Source organism: Anser anser (assembly GCF_964211835.1).
Source record: "Anser anser genome assembly, chromosome: 4".
Classification (NCBI taxonomy): domain Eukaryota; kingdom Metazoa; phylum Chordata; class Aves; order Anseriformes; family Anatidae; genus Anser; species Anser anser.
In genome coordinates this window covers 51,541,950-51,554,460 of record NC_139724.1, presented here as the reverse complement: position 1 = coordinate 51,554,460, position 12,511 = coordinate 51,541,950, and the positions used below count along the sequence as shown (strand labels likewise).

The 12,511-nt window shown below is 51.3% G+C and overlaps 1 protein-coding gene and 1 long non-coding RNA gene across 2 annotated transcripts; one reads left to right on the top strand and one right to left on the bottom strand.

The window, feature by feature from the left end:
* Positions 1 to 903: 903 nt before the first annotated feature.
* On the bottom strand, positions 904 to 3,954 carry LOC310899379. The gene is made up of 2 exons (XR_014584252.1): positions 2,653 to 3,954; positions 904 to 2,073 (listed from the first exon to the last, which is right to left on the bottom strand). It is a non-coding gene; the product is annotated as an uncharacterized lncRNA (long non-coding RNA).
* Positions 3,955 to 10,141: 6,187 nt separating this feature from the next.
* On the top strand, positions 10,142 to 12,431 carry SLC10A4 (solute carrier family 10 member 4). Its single transcript, XM_083835673.1, has 3 exons — positions 10,142 to 10,642; positions 10,801 to 11,011; positions 11,499 to 12,431. The coding sequence occupies exons 1-3, from the start codon at positions 10,290 to 10,292 to the stop codon at positions 12,012 to 12,014; spliced, it is 1,080 nt and encodes a 359-aa protein (XP_083691799.1). The 5' UTR covers positions 10,142 to 10,289; the 3' UTR covers positions 12,015 to 12,431.
* The last annotated feature ends 80 nt before the right edge of the window (positions 12,432 to 12,511 follow it).

The following is a 12,511-nucleotide window of genomic DNA, read 5'->3' as shown; positions in this document are numbered from 1 at the left end:
TGAAGAGAGTATAACGCTGTATTTGCACATCTGTGATTTCATGGGTAGATTGAAGTACTTGCGTTGTGCACAGAGGCCTCTGCTCTGGAAGGACACCACATAATTCAAGTAACATGAAAAACTATATTCTGAATTTTCACGCCAGTGATTTGTGTAAATGTCTAAGTATAGAGCAGTGCTGGCCAACAACTCTTCTTATCTTCAAGATGTTTGCTTTGTGTTTGGTGACTTTGTGTAATCTGCATTTTGCCACAAAGCAACGTAAGCAATAGTTTGCATGTTCTGCTGCACATTGAGTCATCAGTTACTGCCTTTGTATTGAAGGTAGTTCATTGCTCATCTCTTCTACCACTGCAGTAGATTGGAAATCTTTGAACTTCCCAGTTCAGAAATACCGTGAGTAAGGTGACTGGAATAACTGATCTACAGGCTTTCCACAGACTTTTAAAATGCAGGTCATTACAGGGGAGATGCTATATAACAAATCTGTAGCAATAGCACAGCTGTCAGGTTTGGTAAACCTGTTTCCCTAGTATGAATGCCACCTCTTTGTCATGAGGCATCAGTATGGTTAAGCTCGCTTTACTTCTAGGTTGGGTGTGTGTAATGGTAAATCTGTTTAACAGAATTCAGTGAGGGTCACTGTTAATTGTTTATCCCAGTGTAGTCCACTATTTTGTATATTATTATTTGTTACTTAATTAGAACAAGTGTGAGATGAGACTTCTTTAAATAAAAAAAAAGCTGTATTTGGCCATTCTCTAGTACGAGACTGACACCTGCAGGTAGCCCGTCTGTAGTCTCATTCCAGGAAGATGAGGCTGGGATGAGCACCCTGGAGTATACATGTTTTACATAGACCTTCAGCATAGCAAAGATGCTTTCTCCTCAGAGAGTCTTCTGTTAATTCCTGAACTGAAAGGAGCAAAGATTCCTTCGGGCTCACTTTCCCTAGAACTGTTTTACAATGGTATTTTCAGCCCTGGTATGTCATACAATTATGCTGTGCATCACTGTCCTCCACATTAGATGATCAGCTCAGCTGTGACTACGTTAAGCAGTAGCAGGACACAAAACTCAATGGAGTGATTGAACCAAGCTCCAGATCTCAGCAGGGTTAAAGGCACAGGTGGCTCAAATGGTTCCCTAACAGCAAAGTGATTTATCAGCATAGTGCGTCATCCACACCTGCTACAAACAGTGAATTACAGAATACATCCAGGTGTATTTAATGCTTTTCCTCAGGCACTACACCTTGGCCACAGACAGACAGGCTGCGGGGCTAGACGAGGTGTCCCCTGGTGTAATATCTGCTACGTAATCTTTGTTCTGCAAGCAGAGCTCTGTTTGCTTGAATGAAGATTACTGGCAGGACAGGCATAGCATGTGACAAATCCTCTTCATGCTCCTCCTTCAGAAATGAAACTGAAGCAAGTGCTGCCATTTGGAGTCTCCTCTCTGGTACAAAGTGGGTGAGGACATCAGGCAAGCCCTCTGCTCTTCAGTCCCTGCCTTAGCCTCTAATTTCTCGGCTCTGTGGTTGTCCGTTTATCTTCACTCACCCAACCAGAGCCTACAGCAAGGTTATGTTGTTTCTGTCCATCCACTCCAAGGCTAATGCAGACATAAAACCACCATTACCACTGCTTCAGCTGACTTGAATAAGGAGAATTTTGTCCTGATTCTCCTCCGTTTCAAGAAGTGCCTGGATGTCAGCGGCAGCAGTGTGGCATCACTGCTGTCACCTGGCCTCAGCATCACAAAAATCATTATGGCACAAGACTAGGATACAGGACACTCCTTCAGTTCCCTGCTCTGCCACAATTTCTGATCCCGCTGCCCTTATGTACCTGGGGCTCAGCCCTTCATCAATGCCACTTGTGCATGTGTGCCCGGAGAGGGGGCAGGTGCTCTGCTGTTTGGAGAAAAGGGTCAGCGATTCGTGTCGTACCTTGTCTATGGCAGCGGGGTAAGTAACGAATGGAAATTTGGCCAACCGCAGTTTATAATACCAAATGTCACAGAGCAGATAATGTCTACTGTAAATGTCAGGGTCGGCAGAATTTTTTCTTCCTAGGGGGAGGTGGAAAAAAATCAACAAAGACTTAGTTAATGTATTTATGCTGCCATTCACCCAGGCTTAGGTGAACTGAGCTTGGATGGTATTGCCCAGGCTGCGTTCAGGTACACGAGCATCCTGAGGAACATAACGATGTGCATATGGCAGAGCCCCCAAGCCTAGCTCGGTCCTCTCATCCAGGAGCAGAGCAGCTTTGGTACAGCATAGTTCTCTGCTCAGGTCTGGCAAATTCAGCCTACAAGTTCTCCTGAACAGAAAGCAGGGGTTTAAGGGTTATCTGGTGGTCTTCTTACCTCTACAGTTTATCTCTACGTGAAACTTTGCACTCCAGGATAAATAGCAAGCATATCGCATGGCGTAAGAGCTTGAACAGATTAGCAAGCAAGAGCCCAAGGCACTGAGATGGAGGCTGATGTGCAAGGGCTTGCAGCTCGCCAGCCATCACGCCTCATGCACCACTGGCAGCAGGAGAAATAGAAGATGGCCTCTTCCAAACCACCTTACAACCTGCTGGTCAGGGCTTGCTGCACCACAGCAGCACCTCCCGACTTCTAACCCTCATTTTTCCTTACCTCAACAGAGATGCCACTTCAGATCGGTGCTCCTAAATCTGGGCTGAATACCTCAATTGTATAGTTACAGTATTACAAAGTCGTTCTCATTTTTGGTCTCAGAACCCGTGGCCTGTATGGGCATTGTGCTTGTCTCAGCCCAGTTCTAACACTCCAATCCCGTTCTTCTGTGCTGGTGCCCCCACCAAGCTGGTTTTTTTTAATAGCAGGTTGTTTTTATCAGCACGTTCCCACTTCCTGCATCCTCCTAATTACAAAGATAATTAAATAGCATTAATTACCAAAGCGAATTGCTGAAATCTACCAGTAACCTCATCTCAAAAGTCAAAACCCAGATGGATTACATTTATAGACCATTTATGCACTCTGCTTTTAGCCATCCTATTTTTCTGTCTTTCATGCTTTTTAACTCATAAATATTGCTTGATTGGTTTGTTTGGTTTTGCTTTTGTTTTCTCAGTCCTCTCCAAACACTAGAGGGTGTCCTTGCTTTTGCTGCAGCTTTCTCTCCAAAGTTAGGTATGGTTGGGTTTCAACTCACTGCATTACCCTCAACTTAGGCAAAACTCTTCTTGGAGTCCTGTGTAAATTTAAGTGCTGCATTTATCCCAGGAGCACTCCAGTCTGAGGGAAGATAAAGCAGCACAGAGCTGGGCAGGAAAACCACCCCACTCATACAGGTGTCTGACTTCATCTGAAATAGAAAAGAGAAATTTCAGTCTCTCCTGCACTTCACCCTTTGTTCTTAGAGCTGCCAGATGTTGTGACTGACCACTTCACTGCCATTCCTGGTAGTTCAGTCTTGTAGAGTAGTCTTTATGATTTAGGGCAAGGACTGCTCCTTTGTTTTGTTTTCCATCCATGTCACAGAGTCTGAAATAGCCCTGCTAGACTTTACTCAGTGCCAAGGTAGACCTAAACCTCCTCCACGGCCAGCGCCGTGCTCCTGTGCCAAATTCCACCAACACAGCTTGGCGTTGATGGCTCACAGAGGAGGAGGATGAGGCTCAGGTACCTGGAGACCAGGAGGCCACCACATCCCACCATGCCATCCCAGAGCAAAACCTGCACCTCCTGCCGTGGAGATGTCCCCGGCCTTTTCTGGGAGACCTCTGCAGCCTCCCCAGGCCAGCTGGTCCCAGGCTTCAGTACCTTTGCTTTTTGCTTACCCTGTCCATATCTCACCTGAATCTGCCTTACAGCAGCTTAAACGCATTGCAGCTCTGTGCTCTTGTCAGGTTATTTTCCAAAGCTACTTCAATTTATTCCTGCTCTCTAATCGCTCATACCCCAAAGCAGCTGAACGTAACCCCTAGGCTGGACATTTTTGGCTGATGTTAGAGATGGCAGAAACACTTAAGAATATTACATTTCCTGAGACAAATTAAACTACTCACAAATTCACGGCAGATTTGATTAATTCTTTAGCTGGAAAGATATATATATATATATATTCAGCTTTATATATATGTCAAATTAAAAAAAAAGTGCAATTACATCTCATTTAAAAGTTGGCACATCTTAGAAACAGCACAGAAACACAAAGGTTAATGAAAGCTTTCAGTAGATTGAATCTTTGGATAGCTTTGATTTTACTATAAAACTGTTTTTTAATTTAGCCTGTCCTAGAAATGAATTTTTGCTAATTTTGGCTGCAGACAAAGAATACCCCTTTGTGCAGTAGCTGACAACGGGCAGTGTTGGTGTGTCTGTCTGCACCCCTGGTGAGGCCGTGGGCATGGGCTGGCAGTCAGGGGTCTGCAGGGTGGCTGCCCATGAGGGGAGTCGTCCTGGGGGCTGCAGCATGGACTGGAGACCTGCAGTGGCTCCAGGTGACACTTCTGGCATTGCTACATCCAAGCCAGCAGCTAAACACAGCATACCAGTGACAACGCTGCCAACCTGCAGCCGAAACACAGAAGTCAGCCTGCAGCATGGCATGATATCCAACACCCACCCATGCAGTCCTACACCCTCTTCCTCCTCTGGACTCGCCTCGCTTCCATTTGTGAAGCTTGGATTTTCTTGTGCTCTTCCCCATGACCATAGAAAAGGCTATTTGCTCTTACTAGCAATCTTCTCCACCTACAAGTAGTTAAAGACCATGGCAAAGTCATCCAGCAGCCCCACCTTGGATACAGAGCGCCAACCTTTTGCTGTAGGGCCCATTTTCCAAATTCAACCAACTCTTTTTTAGCATTTTAAACATTTCAATTTATCCAAATTATTTTTGAAGCTGAGACCCCAGAAGAAAGCCACCACTTCCAGCTAGTCGTAGAGTCAGCACCTCAGGCAGGAAGAAATACCACTCCATGCTTCATACACTGCATTCTGCTCATGCACCCCAAAAAGGAAGTCAAACATTTCATTGACTAAGACAAAAGTCATCTTCCTGGCAAATCAACAGGGCTACAAAGTCCAGAGTACATCTTCCTTACCTGCAGCAACATGGCAGTCCTACTAATACCATAGATTCAACATCAAGAATATTCTTTAGGTTATTAAAACACATTCCTACTTCATCACAGTTTTAAAAAGAGTCCATACACCCAATGTGTCGAGCCTATTTTCACGGGATTCATATACAACATTATCTAGGACAGGTATTACGAGACTACCATTATGTTTGAGATTTATTTCTTCCCATTCATCTGAGATTTCTTTGTAGATAGATTGAGATTTAATTTAGGTAACAGCATACCTGTTCTGAGTCTGTGTTGGATCAGCCCTGCAGATGTTCATTTTTATTATTCTGTAAAAATTTGCCAGTGGAACAAGCAGCATTTTTAGTCTATGTTTATAAAGCTTCTCACACAACACTGTCTCAGCCCACATCTAGGAGCCTTAGATGCAGAAACACAAGTGAAAACAGAGGGCAAAGATTTCTTTGTGTAACGTGAGATAGGTTATCAATACTGTTAACTCCTATCTTTCCCACGGGGGCTCACCATTGACATCCCTTTTAATACGGAGAAAGCTTTGGCAGGAGAGGGACATAATTTCTCTTTGGGGTGTCTTTCTTCAATTAGATTAATACTCCATAAAGCAAACAATGCTGTAGGTATTATTAAATTTATTTCTGTATTTTTTGACATTTAAACTGTTCTGTAGGACAATACAGACTTGGTGTCATTTACTCTGATCTGGCTTTTCTTTTTTTTTTTTTCAAAAAAAAATAGATTTTTACAGGCACAAGACTACATTTGTGTGCTCTACCTCATTTGATTTATGTCCCTAACACTGGTTAGGTTCCTGCATATGAAATTAAGAGGGGGGCTGCAAGCCTCAATGGGTAATGGAAGCCTATAAACCCGGTTGGGCCTGGGCCAGTGACTGTACGCACATCCCCACCCACCACCATTTATCACTTCTTGCACATCCTGCTATCAGTGTGCCGCATCCATCTCATTCTTCTCAACGAGTGCCTGTAGCATGTCGAGTTCGTGCTTCAACCCCCCCCCAACTCAACTCCTGCCTGTGGCTGATGTGGGGAGGTGGATGCCCCAAGCCCACGGACAACAGAGCGTGCCCACGCTCCCCCTTGGTCTGCCTGGGGGAGCCCCACAAAACCAGAGCTGTGGCACGGGGCACCGCTTGGTCTTTAAGGCCGAATCCTGCGTCTTTTGAGGCAGCCTCATCTTGCCTGGCTGGACAGGATGCTAATTCTGGCTCTTCTGGACTGAGCTGTGCATTAGTCATCAGGTCATTTATTTTATTATGCTTTTTCATCATGATCCTGATAATACTCCGACTCAAGAAAAAGATCACAAACAGCAACAGAAGGGAGCAGTGCCTGAGGCAGAATGGTTTCCTATTTGAACTCAGGTAAAGGTATCTCACATGCAACATTTAGTTGCTAACGAAAACTCGCCAAGGCAACATCTGAATGTCCGCTACCAATAACTGCTTTCCAGTTGCAGGCATACAGCTGCCTCAACAAATGTCCATCAACAATCAGTTTACGGGATTAGTCCTCCATGAAAATGGGCCAGAAGCCTGTTTATAATGGGACGGCTGGCAAAAGATCTCTTCATCTCGTTTCTGAGAGGCGGATCACATAGCTCTAAACACTTAGTCCTGATGTGAATTATTGGAACATCGCAACCTGAGTTCTGATGTACTTCATTTGGTGATTAATGGTCTTGAGGCTCTTTAAAAATAAACATGGGGGAACACCAAGTATAACAGTACGGTTTTATTACAATAATAATTTCTGCCCTGGACTGCTAACACAGAAACAATCTGCGGGTCTGAGCTTTAGTGAAAGGATCCATACCCAGTCAAGCAGACAAGTGGGACACAAAGAAGATGGTGTAGCCAAATATCGAAGCTTGTGCTAATGCGTTCAAGCTGTACCCAGATTTTTCCCTTCCATGACACCTTGACTTAATAATATCTCAGACGTTAAGAATGTCAGAGTATTCCTCTCATGGGAGGAACAGAGTGGAGACTACCAGTGGGACTGAGACACTGGCACAAGTTGCCCAGAGAAGCTGTGGATGCCCCATCCCTGGCAGTGCTCAAGGCCAGGCTGGATGGGGCTTTGGGCAACCTGGTCTGGTGGGAGGTGTCCCTGCCCATGGCAGGGGGGTGGAACTGGGTGATCTTTAAGGTTGCTTCCAACCCAAACCATTCTGTGATTCTGTGATTCTATGATTTGAAACAGGAGTCAGAAGGAGAAGGGGACAGGACCACCACAAATAGGGAGGTCTTATGAAGAGAAAAATGCTCTGGTGGGCACAAGGAGACAACACGGGTGCTGCCCCCAGGGCCCCAGGAAAGCTGTGAGGCCAGGCAGCGTCACAAAACAGGCATAGGATGAACTGAAGAGGAGAGGCTCTAGAGCAGAAAAGGCACTCGCATGGGCCAGGGCGAGTGCCACTGGTGAGGCCTGCAGCAGCCTGCACGCTGCCGTCCTCCTGCCGCCGCCTCCCCGCCATGGCGACGGCTCCTGTGAAGGAGGGTGGGAAGGGACAGGCACCCAAATTCCTCCACCCCAAAATGCAAGCCCTGCTGTTGGGTTAAGGAAACCAGGTCTGTCATAGCTGTTCCGCCCTAGGGGCAGTGTGTGTGTCAGAGAGGGCCCTGCTTCATCCCAGCACCAGCCAACGCAGCCTTTACAGCACAAAAATAACCATGGAAGTGCCATCAAAATCAGCAGTGTCTCCACATAAACAAACCCTGATTCCTAATTCTCCAAAGCCACAAAAAAATAACCGCAATGGATCTATGTAATAAACATCAATAGGAGCATGTGTTTTGTGGAGCTGGCCTACCTGTAGGCTGTAGGTTTCCCTCCCGGTCAGCACGCCGCACACCGCCAGGCCCTGTCTCTTCCGGCCATGCCAGGGAGAGGATGGGCACTATTTCTATCCACAGCACGACTGAGCAGCACGTAAAGTAGGAACAGCACTGTACGTCCCCTGGGAAGCACCAACGACTCCTGCTAGGCCTTGTCCGAACATCGGGGTCACAACAGGGCCGTGTCCCAGCCTCTTCGGTGGCCTCACCGCCAACGGGCATTGCCACCGCAGTGGCTGCCTTGCAGGGACCTCACGGCGTGCCCGCGATCACTGCAGCTTCGCAATCACCTGGGGCTAAGCCAGGCACTTTTTGTGGAAGCAAATGATGTGAGTGACATCCACACACGTCATGCTGGAGCACTCGCTGGCTGAATGAACAGCAAGGCAGCTTTGGTCGTTCCTTACAGTACAGTCAGCGTTGGGTTAAAGCATGCCTGTTCTCCTTCAGAAATCAAGCCTCTTCTGTGAATAATGTAAGGCAATATTATCCTTAAAAGTTACAAGCTGCAACACACATGTATGTCAGTGACTGCTTTTCTTCCCTCCTCTTGCTCTCACTATCTCTTATCCGCTCACGCAATTTTCAACAGACAGAATAATGAGGAATAATTTGAGAATGATATACGATGGGTTTTATATGCCAGGTCTTTTTATACGCTAATAGTCGATCTGGGACTTCCTGTAACACCAGGGCAGCTAGCGCGTTTTCTCCCGCTCTCCACAAAAGAAAACAGAGAAGTAATTACCCATTGATTTAGGTACGCTGTGGCGTGCACTACGCGCGAGCCGGCTGCCTCGCAGCCAGATGCTGCAGAACGACTTAATACCACTCCAGGCTCCAGACTGTACCGTAACGATGACATATCATGAAAGCCCGCAGCGAATTACAGAGACAATAACCATGCTCAGCGCCAGACATAACATTTCTTCACTCCACGCTCCCAATGTGAAAATATGCGAGGTGCCATCCAGGGTGCCGGGACCCACGGGGCTGACAATCAGTGAGGCACATCAGCTGGGTTCCTGGGGCCTGGTGACCTCCTCCTGCCACCATGACATGTCGCATGTTGTGACATAAAACTATCTTCCTGTGAACAGAGCTGCTCCGGCGGGCAGCCCGGGGAGTGCTGCTGGCAGATAACATGGGAGGGCGGGTTTGGGCCCTTCACACCTCCTGGATCAGCTGCTGCCTTTGTACCCCATGCAGCCAGCACAGCTTCGGGTCGCGTGCCGTGATCCTCTGCTCCAGCAGCAGGGAAGTGGCGTGGGCACTATGGCACGGGGACGGTGCGATACGCAACTGAACTACATGCGGTGGAGCCAAATGTTGGCTATGTGAAGGACGAGATAAGAACAATAGTGGTAACACTTCACAAAGCATGCTTCATACACCACAAACACTTTTGGACCTGAAAACTAAGTCCAAAGGCTGCTGTTGGCTCTGAAAGCCGCCCTGACCCTGTGCTCCCCTCAGCTAGCAGCACGGAGCCCGAAATATGAATGAACTGAAGCAGGCTGGATCCTATTTGGCCGTTTGGCTCCAATGACTCATCTTCCTTGTGCTCTCCTTAAGCTAATGACAAGGAAACAAACACGGACGAAACAATATTAAACTGGCATCGTTTTGGCAAATTTGCCGTTCCCTGTGGTTTTGTCCTTAGGCACGTCTTGCCAGCCAGTCGCACCCGGGAGTGGTAATGTGGCAGCGTGGCGGTGACCCCTCTACATTGCTGGGGCAAAGAAGAAAAGACGGTGCCAGTGTGCGGTGTAAGAGTCAGGGATGCACAGCCTGTGGGGGGGAGGCTCCTGCACACCGGCCTCCAGCCTCGCTTCCCATGCTGGTGCTGCAATGTTTTTGCTTTTGAAGGACTGAGGAAGGCACAATTATTAAATTAGGGTATGAGGCTGTAGAAACACGTCCACTTTAGGCACGATTTTATACCCGCCTGCACTGTACCCCCTCTCAGATCGCTTTGGGGTGCCAGGGTCCGACCACTCGCCCCTCCCCAACCCCCCTGGGATCCCGCCTGCGTACAGCAGCCTCTTCTGGGGGGGGTCAGGGGGGTGCTGCGGAGCCCCCCCCAGCCGCGGCCCCTCCGCGCTGCGGGGCCGGGGGGCGGTGCTGGCCGCGGGGCGCTGCCGTCGGGGCCGCGCCGAGAGACGCCGCCCCCGCCGGGGGGGGCCCGGCCCGGCCCCCCGTGGGCACGGCGACACCGGCGGCAGGCGGCGGGCAGCAGAGCCGAGCCGAGCCGAGCCGAGGCGGGATGCGGGCTCCGGCCGCCGCCCCGCTCTGAGCGCCCCCTCTGCTCCCCCCCGGGGCTCGTCGGGGCGCCCATGGCCGGCTCGGAGCAGCCCCCGGCGGCGGCCGGGGCCGACGGGGCGCTCGGGGACCGCTCCCTGAGCCAGGGCTTGAGCGTGCTGGTGGGGCTGGCGCTGTGCGTGACCATGCTGGGGCTGGGCTGCGCCGTGGAGCTGGGGCAGCTGGGCCAGCAGCTGCGGCGGCCCGTGGGGGTGCTGCTGGCGCTGCTGGGGCAGTTCGTGGCCATGCCGCTGCTGGCCTTCCTCCTCGCCCTCCTCTTCGCCCTGGACGAGGTGGCGGCCGTGGCCGTGCTGCTGTGCGGCTGCTGCCCCGGGGGAAACCTCTCCAACCTCATGTCGGTGCTCGTCGACGGGGACATGAACCTCAGGTAGGCGTCGGGGCACGGGTACAGCACGGCACGGCTCGGCTGGTCTGCCGAGCCCCCTGCCCCGTCTTGAAATACCCCGGGGGGGGGGGGGGGGAGGAGGTGATCCGGCGGTGGTCCGCGGTGATCCGGCGGTGATCCAGCGTCTCTTTCGCTCGCAGTATTATCATGACCGCCTCGTCCACGCTGCTGGCCCTGTTCCTGATGCCCCTGTGCCTCTGGGTGTACAGCCGCCACTGGATCAACACGACGCTGGTGCAGCTGCTGCCCCTGGGGGCGGTGAGCCTGACGCTGGGCAGCACCCTGCTGCCCATCGGCCTGGGGGTGCTCGTCCGCTACCGGCACCCCCGCGCCGCCGACCTGCTGGTTAAGGTAGGGACGGCTCCGACGGGGCGGCCCGGGGGGGAGGCTGCCTGGGGGGGCACCCCGGGGACGGGGCTGTGGTGGAAGGTAGTGGTGGAGGTGAGAGGGAAAGCCAGGGGAAGGGCAGGGGGTGCAGGCTCAGCTCCCGAGGAGAGGCTGCCCCCTGTCCCCGCTGCACCCGGGGCTGGGGAACCCCACCGCAGGCACAGCCACGCTTCCCCAGACCATGAGGGCAAAATGGCCTTGCGGTGAAAGGAACGGGCAGCACAAGCCCACTGCTCTGATTTCGCATCAAATCACCCTGAAGGAAAATGGTCAGGGGCAATTTCAGCCCCTTCCCTTCCTGGGATAAGAGCAAAGACCTCCAAACTCCTGGGCAAGGAGCAAACAGAAACAGCAGCACAGCCACCCTCTGCAATTCACTCTCTGTCAAGCCTCTAGTTGCTTTTAAACTAATAACCCCTGTGTCATTTGTCAATGTCTGTGTCTGTGCCAGATCTCCCTGTGGTCCCTCTTGGTGACTCTGGTGATCCTGTTCATCCTGACGGGGACCATGCTGGGACCAGACCTGATGGCACACATTCCTGCATCCGTCTACGCCATCGCGGTGCTGATGCCTCTGGCGGGGTACGCCTTGGGATACGGCTTAGCCACCATCTTTAAAATGCCCCCGCACTGCAGGAGAACGGTCTCGTTGGAAACAGGGTGCCAAAACGTCCAGCTCTGCACGGCCATCCTAAAACTCACCTTCCCCCCGCAGCTCATAGGGAGCATGTACATGTTTCCCTTGCTGTACGCGCTGTTTCAGTCGGCAGAAGCGGGACTCTTTGTGCTGGCGTACAAGATGTACGGGAGAGACAGCTACAAACAAGAGGCGCTCGGCGAAGAGGAAGACACGGATATTTCCTACAAGAAGCTGAAAGAAGAGGAGGTGGCTGACACCTCGTACGGCACGGTGACCGCGGAGGAGCACGGCTCGGTTCCAGTGGAGACGATGCAGACCGCGCTTTAGGCACGACACCGCGGTGACGCCTGGGGCCGGGCCCACCGCTGTTCCAGCTGCTCCCATCGTATGAGGTGATGTGTGTGTGTGTGTTGCCATTGTGTTTCCTCAAACGTGTATAAAAATTACAAAAAAATGAAGAAAAAAAAAGGAAAAAGTACCATTGCGACGCATCCCGATGACCGTACGTCTTCGTGCAAGGAGGCCCGCGTCCACCCGAGCGCAGCAGGAGCGGTGCGAGGAAGGAGCCCGGCGTTTCAGAGGAGTCGACGCGACGCAGCAGCAGGGCGGGCGGGTGGGCGAAGCACCTTGCACGCGTGTACCCCCGTGCCTCCCCCCGCTGTAACACCGCCGCGCTCCTTGTCCTCCCCGCAAATACACGGCCGAGCTGAGCCAAACGTGGTCCCCGCTGCTTCATCCCGCGGGGGGCTCGGGCAGGGAGGGCTGCACGGCCCCGGGACCCCTCCGGGAGGGCCGGGGCCGGGAGGAGGCGGCGGGGCGGGCGC